We start from the raw sequence: 17,121 nt of genomic DNA on the forward strand, positions 1-17,121 counted from the left end.
ACACTGACTGATTTACGCACATTGAGCCATCCATGCATCCCTAGAATAATAAATCCCACTTGATCATGGTATGTGATCCTTTTTGATGTACTGTTGAATTCAGTTTGCTAATATTTTGTTGAGGATTTTGGCATCTATGTTCCTGACGGATATTGACCTGTAATTTTCTTTTAGAAATACAGTTTCCAAATTGTACTTTTATGTGAGTGCAAGCATTTTAGTAATGTTTCTTGAGTCCTCATCTGATGTCAAAGGCATTGTCACAACTGGATACCTAAGGATGCTCCTGGGTAGGAAAAAGTTAGTCAATTAAAAATTTCAAAACAAATTACTTTACTTCTATAATTTTTTGTTGCCATCTCTGTTAAGATTCAGGGTCATATAGGCAATACACTCTTTAGAGCAGGAGTCAGAAAACTTTTTCTGTAAGGTCCAGATGTGAATATTTTAGGCTTTGCTGGCCACATATGGTCTCTATCACATATTCTTCTTCTTTTTTTCTTACACGATTTTTAAAACTGTAAAAACTATTCTTGCTCCTAGGCTATACAAAACAGCTATTTCCTCCGATAATTTGAATTCCATTATGGCTTAATTAGATTATCAGACATCACTGTTAAGAGCTGCCAAAATTGTAACTTAACTTTGTATGTTAACTTTAAGCAAACCTTAAGTTTTAATGCAACCTCTCATAAATATCTTGTGACATCTTACACGTGCCAGTCATGCTGATCTAGCATTACAATTGCTTGCCAGAATTTCCTTTTTAATAGAAAAAGTTACTACATTTGCTTTAACTAACTGCAGGCATAAAGTGAACTATGGATAAAATGGCATGTTGCTAATATGACACATACATTTTTAAAATTACACATATATTTAATTACTTTTTTCTTATAATTTTTAGATTACTTTTTCAGTCATTAACAGTGGTCACATCTGATCACGGGCCGTGATAGGCTGGCCATTTTTGTGCTATAATACAAAGAGTAGTCTTTGTTTTCTGCATTTCACTCCCTCTGCCCTCACTCCACATAACCCTCTTCTTGTTTTCACACATTACACAAGCATACCTTGGAGATACTGCAGGTTCGGTTCCAGACCACCGCAATAAAGCAAATGTCACAATAAAGTGAGTCACGCATTTTTTGGTTTCCTAGTGCATGTGTAAGTTATGGCTATACCATAGTGTGGTCTATTAAGTTTGCAATAACATTATGCCAAAAAACAATGTACATACCCTAATTTAACGATGCGTTATTGCTAAAAAATGCAAACTATCATCTGAGCCTTCAGTGAGCCTCAGTAGTAACATCAAAGATTACAGAAAACCATGACAAACATAATAATAATGAAAAACCTTGAAATATTATGAGAATTACCAAAGTGTGACACAGAAACACAAAATGAGCAAATTCTATTAGAAATAGCGTCAATAGACTTGCTCAACACAGAGTTGCCTTCAATTTGTGAAAAACTCAGTATCTACAAAGCACAGTAAAGCAAAGCACAATAAAACAAGGTATGGAATATGTTTTTCCTGTGGACAGAGTTAAAACTGATTCTAAAATGATAGCTTTGTGGCATGGAATTGGTTGTTGGAACCATTGTTAATGTAGATGATTAGAAAGAAAGAACTTTTCGTCTCAAGCTCACATGGAATGTTCACCAAGACAGACCATATTCTTGGCCATAAAACGCACCTTAGCAAGTTTAAAAGCATGCAATGTCTGCTCTTAGAGCACTGTGGAATTGAATTAGAAGTCAATAAATTAAATAACTGGAAAATTACAAATGGAGATTAAACAACACACTTCCAGATAATATGTGGGTCAAAGAAGAAATCTCAAGTTTTCAAATATCTTAAACTACATGAAAATGAAAATACAACTTATCAAAATTTTTAGGAAGCAGCAAAAGCAGTGCTTAGAGGAAAATTTATAGTATTGAATACATGTATTAGGAAAGAAGATCCAAAATCAATCAGCTAAACTTCAACCTTAGGAAACTAGAAAAAGAAGAGCAAGTTAAATCCAAAGTAAGTAGAAGAAAAAAATAAGAATTGGAAGTAGAAAATTAGTAGAGAAAGTCAGTGAAACCAAAAGCTGATTCTTTGAAAAGATGCATAAAATTTATAAGCTTCTTAGCTAGGCTAACTGAGAAAAAAAGAGAGCATCTAAATTTCTAATATCAGAAATGAAAGAAGGGACATGACTACAGAACCTGTGGGCATGAAAGGGATAATAAAGGAATACAGTGAACAAACTGCCCACAAATTTGATAACCTAAATGAAATGGACCAATTCCTTGAAAGACACAGTTTGCCAAAACTCACACAAGAAGAAATACACAATTTGAATAGACCTATATCTGGTAAAGAAATTGAGTAAATAATTATCTTCCAAACAGGAAGCCAGAATTCATTCAGTTGTGAGGAAAAGAAGTAGAGATGGACAGGAAGTCCTCTAAAGGTTAAGTATACTCTGGGAGGATGAAACAGGTGAAGAAGATTAAGAGGTACAAGCCTTGAGTTATAAAATAAAGAAGTCATGGGGGTGTAATATACAGCATAAGGAATATGGGCAATAATATTATAATAACCGTGTATGGGGACAGGTGGTTACTAGACTTAATATGGTGATCATTTTATAATGTATGAAAATGTCAAATCACTATGTAAACAAACAATATTTTACATCAACTGTATTTCAATTTTTTTTTAAAAAAGATAAATACTTTGTTAGAGAGAGGTAAGCCTCAGGTATGTCAAGAGATTAGCCAGCACAGCAGCTTAAGTATCAGTCTATAATCAAGACATTATTGTTACTGTATCTGATACTGTCCAGAAAAATGCCTTGGTTTCTCTTACTATCTGTAAATGTAGTAAGAATAAGAATGCAGGGTGATATGAGCCTGGGTTGCCTGAGTTGATGTTTCTTGAGTAGCTTCTATTGAAGAAGAGAAAAAGAAAATATAGAGAGATTTTTTTCTGTTAATGCATTATGGATAAGCATTAAATTTAAAAGAATTATTTGGTATATATGATAAATATAACACCTTTGTTGTTGAATTAATTGATACAGGATATTGGAATGATTTGACTTTCCCAAACTCTAAAGCAGAATTACTAAGGAGATTAAGTAAATTCTTATCCTTGTTACTCCGAGTGAGGTCAGTCAGTGCTCTTTGCAGTGCATATTTTCTCCATCATATGATGTTCTTTTATAAACTTAACAGAGTTTATCATCAACACACTACCACTGATATTAAAATAGAACTTAACTGCTGATACATGGAGAGAAAATGACAAATAAGTTGTTTCAGTATGTACCACTGAGGGTATAATAAAAATTAATGTTAAATGTATGATCTCTTCCATAAGATTCTGAAACTAAATTTCACCTTAGTGAAACTTTTATTTTCCTTTCTCTGTCCCTTTAACATTAAAACCACTGGTCAGAAAGAAATTTTAATCTTTATACATTTGAGAGATTCTTATGTTATAAATTATGTATGTACAAATTTGTATTGAAACAGGTGCTTCATAAGAAATTGGGCTTTGACTAGCAAGCTGCTTTCATGTTCCCCAAGCCACCACATCAGTCCCAAAAGACATGACATATTAAACTGTATCTTCTTGAATATGTATTGAGTGTTTTTGATGATACCAAAACTCAACTATAAGCATTATTATTAACTCTAGCTGGAAGCCCAAACTGCTCACATATAAGCTATTTATTTGACATTCCTTCTGTAGCATGTCCCTTCATTTCATTTTTAGGTGACAAAATATTAATATAGTGGCTGAAAGCTTTGCATTTCAGAAGCCAGAGACATTGCTGAACATTTTTTTAAAGTACTAAGATGAGTACTTACGGATACCATAAGTGTCACCCTGCAGTCAGTGCCCTGCCCCAGAGCCTTGTGCCACACAATCATCAGTGGGACCTTTTATTTTTTCCTTTTTTTTTTTTTTTGAGCTGGGGCTAGGGTGGGGCTACAGGTAAGATTTTGTGGAGAAAAACCTGCATTTCAGAGGTTATTTTGAAAATTTAAAAAGACAGAACCCACAAGATTCTTGTAATCTTTGCTTTTCTCAACAGCAGGTGATACCCCTGAGTGTAGCCCTACTTCTTAATACAGCCTCTCAGCTTTGCAGTAAAACTGCCATCAACAGTCCTTTCCCAAGAAAAATAACTTCCACATACATGCCCTTTTAGTTCTGTGAGTGAGAGTGACTCAAACTGTGATCTATTCATTATATGCTTTTCGAACAACTGCTATTCGCTAGAAGTGTTGTAGGCAGTGAGGGTAACGCAGTGCATGCAACAGAGTGCTTGTCCTTGTGGGTAAATATTCCAGTGTGGAGAGATAGAAAAACAAAATTGATAAGGAAGAATTATGTGTGAGGATAATATTCATGTTATGAAGAAAAGTCCTCTTTTACTAGGTCTTTGTTTTGTTTTGTTTTTTTGGATGCTGAAAGAGAATGTACTGACAAGCGTTAGGGGAGTACATGTTATTACTTCAACCCTGTTGGACCAGTTGCCCTCAGGGGGGATACTTCTCACCAGGATATGAAGATCTGCTGCCTGCTGAGAATCTGAGCTTTAATAACTAACAGATAAACCATTTCCACCCAAACATGCCCATCTTTAACTCTTCTTGTGCCTCAAATTCCCTAAACATTAAAGTAATTATCCCACAAAATGATGCAAGCCAAAGTCAGCGTTTCGTTGAGTTTTGTTTGCTTAATCAGTTGCCTCAGAGGACACCTAACAGGTGACATGAAACTTCCCTGTGATTCCTTCTGTCTTTTTTCTAATGTCTTTGGAGTTGAATTCTGTCACAGTGTTTCACATTCTGACCTGCACCATGGTCCTTGATAATTGCAAAATATCTTTTGGAAGGAGTTAAACCTGATAATGGCTTACAGTGATTTAGAAGAGCTTATTATTCTCATGAAGATAATAACTCATTAAAGATAAGCCTTATGATGCCTCAAGCACAGATTAAAGGTCTTTGTTTACCTTCATCTGCACAGCATTTAACACACGATCTTCTTAAAAACAAACAATAATATGCTCATGTGCCAGAGAAAAAAGAAAAGGCAAAAAGCATTTGTCCACTTGAAACTATATTCTTTCCAATTTGAGACTGCTCTCTGCTGTTTTCTCCTTGGGAACTCCAGGCAACCCATCATAAACCCATGCTCATATGCGTTTGGTTTAACTAGGCCTTTTGAACAGAGCCACTATCCTTAATGTCCAGATTGTGTTGCAGATCCCTGACTGAATTCAAATACCCTGAATTCTGTGGCTCCTAATTATCTTATTGGTGTAGCCAAAGATGAGCCATTTTCTAAATACTGTCAGAGGTAATAACATGAATTTTCCTCTACTTTATTTAAGTGTCATGATCTAAGTGCAAAATCTTGAAATCTCTGAATAAAAGCATCCACCAAGCACATGTTTAAATTCTCTTTATTCTTATAGGAACCAAGAGTCAACATAATATGGAAAGTATTCAAGAAGCGGGATTAAGCTGCCTTTCCCCCAAAGAGTTTTCCACCTGGCAGACCTGGCAACAAAGTGGAGGAGGGTCAACCAGGTGTCAAGATTCCATGAAAGATTTTCAAGGGAACATTTCTCAGTTGCAAAAACGAGGTGATTCCCCCTGTCAGGTTTGGGCAGGAATACCAATTCAGGTTTCTGAAGATGAGAACTATCTATTGACTCATTTAGGAGATGGTTCTAGTTATACAAAAAATGAAGAATTTCCCTCTGGGAGAGCCCAGCATTCTTGGAGGAAAATGTATCTGATGGAGTCACGAAATTATCAGTGTAGATGTCAGCAAGTTTCCATGAAAAATGATTTCTGTAAGTCTGACAGCATCAATTGGATTTCACATCACAGTGGTAATCGGGGTGTACACAGGGCAGAGAAAAACTATAGCTGCCATGACTGTGGAGAAGATGTCACGAAGGTTTCATCGCTTAATCAAGGCTTAATTCAAACAGGGCAGAATCCCCACCCTGACAATGAGTACAGGAAAGCCGTCAGTGATGACTCTAGCTCTGAAGTTCACCAGCAGTTACAGTTAGAAGGGAAGCTCCGTTCATACAGTCCATGTGGAAGGGGCTGTAGTTACAGTTCAGTTCTTCATATTCATCAAAGCGTTCATAGAGGAGATGACTCTGTTTTTGAGGATTCACCTCTGCAATCCCATCAGAAAGTACACGCAGAGGAGAAGCCATGTAAATGTGAATATGATGAGAACTTCAACCAGTGTTCCTCTCATAACAGTTATGAAATTACTCACACCGGAGAGATGCCCTATAGATGCACCATTTATGAGAAAGGTTTCAGTCATACCTTAGAACTTAATGGTATTTTCAGGGTCCATACTGAGGGGAAACCCCATGAATATGAGGAGAATGGGAATGTCTTTACTCGAAGTTCTTGTCTTCAAGCCCATCAGAAAATCCAGACTGAAGAGAAACTATACACAGATGTGGATTGTGAGAAGGGTTTCGTCTGTAACTCAGATCTTAACATTCAGCACAGAGTTCATGTAGAACAGATTCCCTATAATTCTGAGGAGTGTGGTAATGGCTTCAGTCTGGCCTCACATTTTCAAGACCTTCAGATAGTCCACACTAGGGAGCAACCATATAAACATTATGCATGTGGTAACAGCTTCAGCCAAAATTCGTATCTTCAAGGCCATCAGAAAATTCACATTGGAGAGAAACCTTATAAAGAGTGTGGAAATGGCTTCAATTGGAATTCAAAATTTAAAGATCATCAGAGAGTCCACACTGGAGAGAAGCCATACAATTGCAATGCATGTGGTAAAGGATTCAGTCATAGATCAGTTCTTAATGTTCACCAGAGAGTCCACACGGGAGAGAAACCTTATAAATGTGAGGAGTGTGATAAGGGCTTCAGTCGGAGTTCATACCTTCAAGCCCATCAGAGAGTCCACAGTGGAGAAAAACCATACAAATGTGAGGAGTGTGGGAAGGGCTTTAGTCGCAATTCGTACCTTCAAGGCCATCAGAGAGTTCACACTGGAGAGAAACCGTACAAGTGTGAGGAGTGTGGGAAGGGATTCAGTCGGAGTTCACACCTTCAAGGCCATCAAAGAGTCCACACTGGAGAAAAACCATTCAAATGTGAAGAGTGTGGGAAGGGATTCAGTTGGAGCTTTAATCTTCAAATTCATCAGAGGGTTCACACGGGAGAGAAACCTTATAAATGTGGAGAGTGTGATAAGGGCTTCAGTAAGGCCTCAACTCTTCTGGCCCATCAAAGAGTCCACACGGGAGAAAAACCATACCAGTGTGATGAGTGTGGTAAGAGCTTCGGTCAGAGGTCATACCTTCAAAGCCACCAGAGTGTCCACACTGGAGAGAGACCATATATCTGTGAGGTATGTGGGAAGGGCTTCAGTCAGAGAGCATATCTTCAAGGTCATCAGAGAGTCCACACTAGAGTGAAGCCATATAAATGTGAGATGTGTGCGAAGGGCTTTAGTCAGAGTTCACGCCTTGAAGCACATCGGAGGGTCCACACAGGAGGGAAACCATACAAATGTGAGGTGTGCACGAAGGGTTTTAGTGAGAGTTCACGTCTTCAAGCACATCAGAGAGTCCACGCAGAAGGGAGGCCCTATAAATGTGAACAATGTGGTAAGGGTTTCAGTGGGTTTTCAAGTCTTCAAGCCCATCACAGAGTCCACACTGGAGAGAAACCATACAAATGTGAGGTATGTGGAAAGGGCTTCAGTCAGAGATCAAACCTTCAGGCTCATCAGAGAGTCCACACCGGAGAGAAACCATACAAATGTGATGTGTGTGGTAAGGGTTTCCGTTGGAGCTCAGGTCTTCTAATTCATCAAAGAGTCCACAGTGGTGATAAATTCTATAAAAGTGAAGAGTATAGTAAAGCTTATCCTTCATCAGAGAATCCATACAGAAATGAGATTCTATAAAATGGTGTCCTCTTTTGAAGTCCTCAAATGGGAGTGGAAATTTTCCATTCACTATAGAGTTCATAAAGTAGAAAAAGAATTTTTCATGAAATGTAATATTTCTGCCCAACATCAACGTTCACAGTAGTCAGGAGACCACACAGCAGAGACATCTAACGAGAGGGGTTCCATGTGGGATTTTGTGAGAACTTTAACATCAGTCATTGCATGTGACTTTAACCAGTTGTTGCAGTAGGGCTTATAAAAGATAAGAGTATGGTCAGGGCTTTAAGAAAAGTACAAGGATGAGCGTAGCTAAATCCACGTCCACTGGACTGTAAGCTTAGTGAGAGAAGGGGCTTCACTTATTGCTAAGTCTGTGAAACCATGACATTGCACAACTCAGTGTAGGTGCTCAGGACTTTTTGCTAAATGACTGAAAGTGTGTAAAGGTATGTTTGAAAATTTTAATTTCCCCCCAAAAAATCATTTAAAAGTGTATTTGGAGGAGGACCCCTGCAGGTAACCTTAATATAAGCACTTCAAGCAAATAAATATTATTTGAAATGTAGAACATCAGTGAAATTGCAACCTGAAATTACATGAATTTGGTTGCAACCCAACTAGGACTGGTTTGCATCCTTTGTCCCTCATAAGCAGGAATGAGCTGAATGTCTTACTATTTGGTCTGTTACAATATGGTATACAACCATTTAAGTTTAGCTGTGTATGTGTGTATGTATGTACACCTATGTGCACTTTAAATGATGCATAAGCTGATAAACAATGTTTCTGGTTAACACTGCAAAACTGGAACACTGCATTTTACATAATTGAATTTTTACTCCTGCCCTGTGTGTTAAGGCAGAGTTTTACTGTAATATTTGGAAAGTGTCAGAAATTATTACTGATGAAAAATACTTTCTTAATAAATAACAAAATTACAATACTTGGTTTTTTAATTTCCATGTTTCCATGAAGGTCCTTTTGATCTGACTGATTTTTAAGAGCTATAACCTGTCTAATCCAAACCTCCTCAGGCAGGATCTGTGGCAAGTTTGGAGGACTTTAATTTTGTTAAGTTTTCCATCTCCATACTCCTTCCACTCGCACAACGAAAGGAAAACTTTTGACTTTTTCTAAACATTTTGTTGATTATTAGGATAGGATTTTCTCTAAGCCAATCTCTGTTGTCAAGAACAAAGCATTTTGTTGGAGGGAATGAAAAATACAAGTCGGTTAGAGAAGAGTCATACAATATACATCAAAATTTAAAGTGTACATACTCATCTGGAAATCATAGAATAATAATTTAGGATAAAGTGGTTTTAAAGAAATGATGTGTACATAAGGGTAATTTTTTAAACAGGAAATTAATATGAGTTTGGATAAATTTCTCTACATTCCTGTAATACAGAGCTATGGAAAGTATGAGATCAATCTAAAATGACAGGAAAGAATCATGCATATTGTTTAGTAAAAGTGTGGATTGTACCTTCATAATATCCAGTTACCTTAAGTCTATATACATGTCTGTTCAAATACATGTTTAATAGATAATCTGTGAAAGATTTCTCACTGTCGTGTATACTGTGGTTTTATGTGACAAGCAAAATTTTGGTTTATTCTTTTTTGTACTTTTTTTTAATTCACAATTAACATTTACTAATTTTACCAAAACAATAAACTACTGAGGTATTGTCCCTTATAGTTAAGAATTCATAACGTGATTGCTCTATTTCCTTAGATGGCATTATGGCCAAAATTAAAGAATAAAACCCCTGAAGTTAATTTTCAAAAGTCTCCAGAGGATACAGATAAATTAGGTGTTGGCAACCTTACCTTTCTGTAAATTTCTTTAGGTCTCAAAGCCCATGCAGCCTACGATGTCCTAGTACAATTCAGTAGTAGTATAAATTAGCAAACTATTTTCTGTCAGATTTCTCCCTGTTGGATGAAAAGGGTGACCAAGGCACTGGCTTAACCAGGCTTCCAAGGTGCTAATTCAGGTTTCACAGTATCATTAGAAATCCAGGGCTTTTAATGCATTTCTTTACTACCCTCACTTCCAAGGGAAGATCATGAGAGCTAATGGTGGTTTTATCAGTTAGGATGCTCTTAGTTGTAGGTAACAAAATCGAACTTGAGTTGCTTGAACCAAATATATTTCTCAGTTCATATAAGTGAAAAGATACAAGGAGAATTGGATTTGGGTCCGGGTCAGTCAAGCTTTTCTTTAATTCTCTTAACTTCTGTCATTTTATGTCTTGTCTTCAGTTTGTTCACAATCACCTGCTTTTTTTGTTCACAGCTTGAGAGGGGAGAGAGCTTGTCTTGTTTTTTGAGTTTATCAGGTCCTAGCTCCCCAAAATGCATAAGGTCTCTGACCCCTTCAATCCCTATTCAAGACTGTGACTAAACCCAGACAATAAAGAATGTCCCTGGTCCCCATAAAGAGGCTGGCTTACTCCTAGTGACATGTCATAGCAGGCTGCCTTGGGAAAAGGGCAAGAACATGGACAGAGAATCCTTCTGTGGCACAAGTGCACAGAGATAGCCAAAAGCTGAAGGTGGAGCAGGAGCAATTAGAAAAATCCATCAGCACTCCAACCCCCACCCTAAGCACAAGGTAACATTAGAAACATTTGAAGCAGTGTACTGAAGACAACTGTTGCAATAACAGAATCCAGTTTCAACTTAATACCTGACCAGACTGATTCAACGCCCCACGCTAACATCCTAGCAGAACAAGTGCCCAGATCCAGGCAAAAGTACTGTTTACTTCAGTGTCTACTGTTTGATACATGGGATCTGGCATTCAATCAAAAATTACAAGATTAAAAAAAAGAACAGACAACACCCTGTTAGGAGACAGCAGACCAATCAATAGAACCACACTTAGAGACGACCGTATTTCTGAAATACCAGACAGAATTTTATATGACTGGCTGATGTGTTAAATGCTTTCATGGAAAAGGCAGACAATATACATGAACAGTTGGGGCGATTTTGGTGGAAATTAGTGAAGAATCAAATGGGAAATACTAGAAAAGAATTTATGACCAAGGATGATTTTGAAAGACTCATAAGTAAGTTACTCACAGCTGAGAAACGTGTCAGAGAACTTGAATAAATTGAATTCACCCAAACTGAAACATGAAAAGTGTGAAGAAAACAGAGTATCCAAGAACTGTGGGGAAATTTTTGTGGTCTAATTTATGTATAATTGGAAATCCAGAGGGAAAGGAAAGAGAGTGAGAAGAAAAGTATTTGAAGAGATAATAGCTGAGCATGTTTTTAAATAATAAAAGACTTCACCCAAACCAAGAACTTCAGAATACACAAGCAGGATTAAAAAACAACCACCACAACAACAAACAAAAACAAAAAGCAAGGCACATTATTGCCAAATAGCTGAAAATGAACAATGCAAAGGAAGACAGAGAAAAAGGCCACATTACATATAAAGAACAGAGATGAGAAAAAGAGGAAACTTCTCATCAAAAACTATGCATGCCAGAAGACAATGGAGTAGCATCTTTAATTCTAAAACAAAGTACTGTGAATCAGAAATTCCAAGCCCAATGAAAAAAAATCTTCCAGAAAAATATGCAAAATAAATACATTTTCATGTGAACAAAAGCTAATAGAATATACTTCCAGCAGTACAAGAAATATTAAAGGAATCTTCTACAGGCTGGAAGAATATCATACCAGAAATAGACTTGGATCTCCTAAAAGAAAGAATTTTGAAAATGGTTAAAATGGAAGTAAATATAAAATAGGTTTTCTTATTTTTAATCACTAGAAAATATAATTCACTAGAGCAAAAATAGGAGAAAGGTTTTGTGAGTTTATAGCATATATAAAAGTAAAATGTGTTGTAAAAAAACAATACCACAAAACAGGGCAGAAAAAAATTGGAAGTAGCTGTTGTGCACTATGTGAATTGGTGTAGTATTATTAGAAGGTAGACTGAAAAATTATATATGTACATTATAGGCCCTAGAGCAACCACTTAAAAATTTTTAAGTGGCATGTAACTAATAAACCAGTAGTTTGGAATTCTAAAAAATAACCCAAAAGCAGATAGGAAAATTGAATAACACATGGTACATATAGGAAACAACTAGCATGATGCTAGGTTAAAACCAGTGATATCAATAATTACATTAAATTAAATGTAAAATAAACTCACCACTTAAAGCAGAGATTTGTCCCATTGGATAAAAAAGCAAGACCGAACTATATGCTATATGTTTTCTAAAAGAAGCCCTTTTTAAATATAAGTAATTAAGTAGATTAAAAGACTAAAATGGGAAAAGGTATGTCATGCTAAAACTAGTCGAAACAAAGCTGTGCTAGCTATATTAATATCAACAAAGAATTGGTACAAGGAATATTATCAGGGATACACCAGAAAGATGTGCAATGCTAAATATTATACATCCAGAAACAGAGCTTCAAGATTCGTGAAGCAAAACCTGATAGAAAACCACAGATGTATTTCGAAACCTTAGTAGTTCTCTTAGTAATTGATGAAAATAAGGTGACAGTACAGCAGTAAGGATATAGAAGACTTGAACAATACTGCTGTCCAATTTGACTTACTTGCCAGAGAACACTTCATCCAACAGTGGTTGAATACACCTTCCTTTCCAGTGCTTTTGGAACATTCACCAAGATAAATCCATACTCTAGTTCATAAAACAAACCATGCAAATTTAAAAGAAGTAAAATCACGCAATGTTCTCTGATCCAAATGGAATTAGACTATATTGAGCAAGTGATCCCTGTTGCCTTCCACCAGGAGCAGCAGCCCCAGAGTGTCCACACACTGCATGGTTTTTAGGTGATGAGGTCCCCATGAATATTAGGAACACCTTTATGCCTATAAACTTGACAATTTAAGCAAAAGGTACAAGATCTTTGAAAGACACAAATTACCCATTCATATACAAGAAGAAGACAATCTGAATACTCCTATATCTCCCCAAAAAGCTGAATTTACAGATTAAAAACTTCTAACAAAGAAAATCTAGGGGCAGATGGCGTTACTGAAAACTTTAGTGAAGCATACAAGGAAAAAAACGATTCTAATTTTACAAAAAAAAATTTCTTAAATAGAAGAAAAAACTTTCTAAGTCATTTTATGAAGCTAGCATTATCCTGATTACAATATCCAACAGTGACATTATAAGAACAGAAAACTGTTGACCAATATCCATGAACATATACACAAAATCCTCAAGATATTATCATAGCATATTCAGCAATTTATAAAAACCATAATGCATTATAACAAAGTGGTATAGATTCTGGAAATGCAGATTGTTTCAATATACAAAAGTCAAACTGCCTAATTCACTGTATCCGCAGGGAAAAAAAAGAAGAAATAGATGCAGGAAAAGCATTTGACAAAATTGAACATCCATTCATGACAATATGGTATTAATAGAAGGCTAACTACATACAACAGTAGAACATAATAGAGTCCAGAAATAGACTCACAAACGTGGTCAGTTGATTTTTGAAAAACATGCCAAGGCAATTCAATGAGAGACATAGTCTTTCATTAAAGTGTGCAGGAATAATTAAACATCCATGTGCAAAAGAATAAATCTCAACCTATACATCACACCAAATAAAAATTAACTCAAAATGGATTTTAGACCTAAATGTAAATCCTAAACAATAGAAGCCCTTGAGGAAAAGATGGGACAGTTTTCTTTGTCATCTTGAGTAGGCAAGGACTTTTTAGTATAATCCATATAAGAAAATTTGATAAGTTGGGTTTTATCAAAGTTTAAAGCCTCTGCTTTTCAAAATGCACTTAGGAAAATAGAAAGAGAAACTGGCTGGAAGAAAATATTTGTGAAACATACATTAAAAGGAATTTGTGTTCCGAATATATAAAGAACCCGCAAAACTCGATACTAAGAAAACAACCCTTTTTTTTTTAACATATAGGCAAAAGTTTTCAACGGCACTTCACCAAAAACATATATAGCTGTAAAATAAGGACATGATATTAGGGTCAACATCACTAGTCATTAGGGAAATTCAAGTTAAAACCACAATGAGATAGAATTAGACACCTATTAGAATGAATTTGTTCTTCAAATGAAAAAAAAAAAGACAATACCAAGTGCAGAAAATGATGAAGAGCAACTGGAGCTCTCAGACATTGCTATAGAGATACAAAACACTACAGCCACTTTGAAATACAGTGTGGCAATTCCTTATAAAGAACATTCACATGGCATACATCACAGCAATACCATGAAAACAAGTTCGTGCAAATACCTGAATGCAAAAGTTTATAGCAGCATCATTATAACTGAAAAACCTCAAAACAACCCAAATATACTTTACCTGGAGAATGGGAAAAATAAACTATGTTATATCCATACAATGGAGTGCTGCTCAACAGTAAAAATAAACTACAAATACAACAACATGGATGAATCGCACATGCAATATGGTTTGGAGTGATGAACATGTTCCATATCTTGATTTTAATGTATATGTTGGTCAAAATTCATAGAACTATATTCTAAAAAGAGTAAATATTATAATACATAAATTAGACCTCAGTAAACTGATTTGAAATGAATTCCTGAACATTGCAAATAAAATTCTACAGAAAAACTCAAATGTGTAAGTGAAATTATTTGAAAATTCAAACTTACCACTCAGTTACGTACTGTAAATACTTTGGTTTACTATGCCTCATGTGACGTAAGCAAACACCTCTGTATAATATTTTTTCAAAACTGGGATTATACCATGCAACTATTTTCTAACTTTTTTACTTATCAGTATGTTAAAAAACATTTACCCTATCAACAAATGCATTTGCCACATCCTCTTATGGTCTGCACAGTACTCTACTATGTTTATGTACTAATTATTACTCAACTTATTTCCTGCTGAAGAATGTTTGCCACTCTTCTAAAGATATTTGTGAAAAATTGAGAACTACAAAATTCATATTCTTTCAATTTTCCTATTAACTCCTGTGCTAAAACAAAGTAATCAATTGTCATGGCAGAATCACATGAATTATAGTTTTTCCACAACAGATACTATTAATGATTCAAAGGATATAAGCAAAAATCACACAGATATAGCTTTCCTTTCAGGTGGGGATAGACTGACTGCTGTAAACCAACCCCCCACATCTCAGGGGCTTAACACAATAGAACTTTACTTCAGGCTTATGAGTTCCCTGGGGAGCGCCTGATTAAATGGGCAGCTTCCACCATCAGTCAGGGACCCAGGCTCTGTCTGTCCTGCTGCAGTAAGTTGAGCTTTACTTCCAAGCTAGACAACATGCCTTAAATGCAATATGTTTGTAGTCAGTGTTTCCAGAGCAAAGGGACAACCTGAGAATCAAATTTTTAGTGGAGACTGTTGAAAGCCAAGATTTAAGATTTCAGCTAATTTAAAGCTTCTCCTCAGGCCGTGGGACTACTAGAATAATAGTAGAGTTCTAGAATATGAAAGCAGGAAATGACACCACTCCTTGTTAATGAGAATTTTCCCCGAGATATCTCCAAAAAAGCAATTCTGTAGCCTCCTGTTCAAGTTGTTTAGGACCTAATGTCATTGCATTCAGGAAATTAAGAAAAGGGAAAGAAAGAACATGGCCCAAAAGCATCAGTAGCAAGTGAGAGTCATGTGAGAGTCCAAGACATGGGAAGGTGAGAGAAGAGGAAAGAACAACTTGGGAAGAAGGATGTGTGAAGAAATCATACAGGTAAGAGGGACCCGATAGTACCAGCTAGTTAAATCCTACCTGTGTAGGCACCACCTAACTACCCTGGGTGAGGCAGGAAACAGTGATGTCATGGGTTTTTCCTTCTCACTCAACTATGCCTTGTTAGTACACTGATTTTCTTCAAAAATAGGATATGTTGTCAAGTTTCAGGTAATTGGGGATTTGGGTTATTTCTCCTAAATATAGTGTTCCTATTCTCATGTAGTAGATACATCCTGACTGCAGAAATGAAAAAAAAAATTAAAAAACAGGCTGAGAGAGGTTAATATGGCTTCTTTATTTCACAAAAACAGCAGAATTTAAACTAATTGGACTATGATTACTTTTGGAGGCTTTGCTATAAAATTGACCAATACTCAAAAAGAGCGGTAAAGTGGACTCCCCTGTTCCCATCAGATTCCACAATAAATATTTTCCCACACTTGCTTAATTTATCCCTTCTTTCCCTTTCTTTCTTCCTTTTTTCCTTTCTTTTCCTTTTATTTTTTGAAGCACTTTAAGTCCCTTTTTCCAGCTCCATCATCTCTCAAATCCTCCTCCCACTTTCTAGTTGGGATGGGGTAGGGTGCTGACTTTCATTCAGTGCATGTGTGGGATGTGAGGGGTAGTCCGCAGGGCTCCGCCTCACAGTCTCCAAAATTCCTAGTTGGAAGAGGGCCGTAGCCTCTCATTAGTGCAGGGCTGGAATGGACGACAAGACTCTGCCCACAGTCTGCAGGACGTGGGACTGAATGAAAAGGGGAAGGAGCTCAGCTTTTTGTGGTATTACCTGAAGGAGAATGGACTTAGTCAAAAAGGTTCTGTCCTGTAAAGGGTGTGTGCAAACACACACACACACACACACACACACACACACCAGGGAACTCACCTTCAGGTTACTCCTCAAGTCCTGATGTCCCTAGCCTGTCTGCCATCTTGTTTCAACCTGTCAGAATTTTATTAGTTTCCCTATGTTTTTTGTGTAGGGGTTTTACTTGTAAATAGCAGGAGGAATGGAGTAGAATATGCTTAGTCCATCTTGTTCAGAATTGGAGGTCCACTGCTATTATTATTATTATTATTATTATTATTATTATTATTATTATTATTATTATTATTTTAATGGTGGTACTGGAGATTGAATCCAGTGCTAAGCACACGCTCTACTACTGAGCTATACCCCACCCCCCATCCTTTTTAAACTTCATGAGATTGATGAGTCTCTTACTGATTTTCAGCATTATTTCCTAGTATATGTATTTAATAATTTATATTTCCCTTAAAGTGTGGCTTTGGTTGCATCTAATAAACGTTGATATGTATTTTTATTAATCCAGCTACAAATATATTCCAGATTCCCCTGAGCCCATCCATTGAGCTTTCA

General features: G+C 36.3%; 1 protein-coding gene across 3 annotated transcripts in view; it reads left to right on the plus strand.

Annotated features, from left to right (window-relative positions):
- Nucleotides 1-8,924, plus strand: part of ZNF112 (zinc finger protein 112) — a 29,817-nt gene extending 20,893 nt beyond the window's left edge. For all 3 annotated transcript variants that reach the window (XM_015243098.3, XM_072966892.1, XM_072966891.1), the window contains exon 5: nucleotides 5,496-8,924. In XM_015243098.3, the coding sequence (XP_015098584.2) occupies nucleotides 5,496-7,996 (2,501 nt within the window). In that variant the 3' untranslated portion in view covers nucleotides 7,997-8,924. The remainder of the gene's footprint in view (nucleotides 1-5,495) is intronic.
- The last annotated feature ends 8,197 nt before the right edge of the window (nucleotides 8,925-17,121 follow it).

Source organism: Vicugna pacos, chromosome 9 (genome assembly GCF_048564905.1).
Source record: "Vicugna pacos chromosome 9, VicPac4, whole genome shotgun sequence".
NCBI classification, from domain to species: domain Eukaryota; kingdom Metazoa; phylum Chordata; class Mammalia; order Artiodactyla; family Camelidae; genus Vicugna; species Vicugna pacos.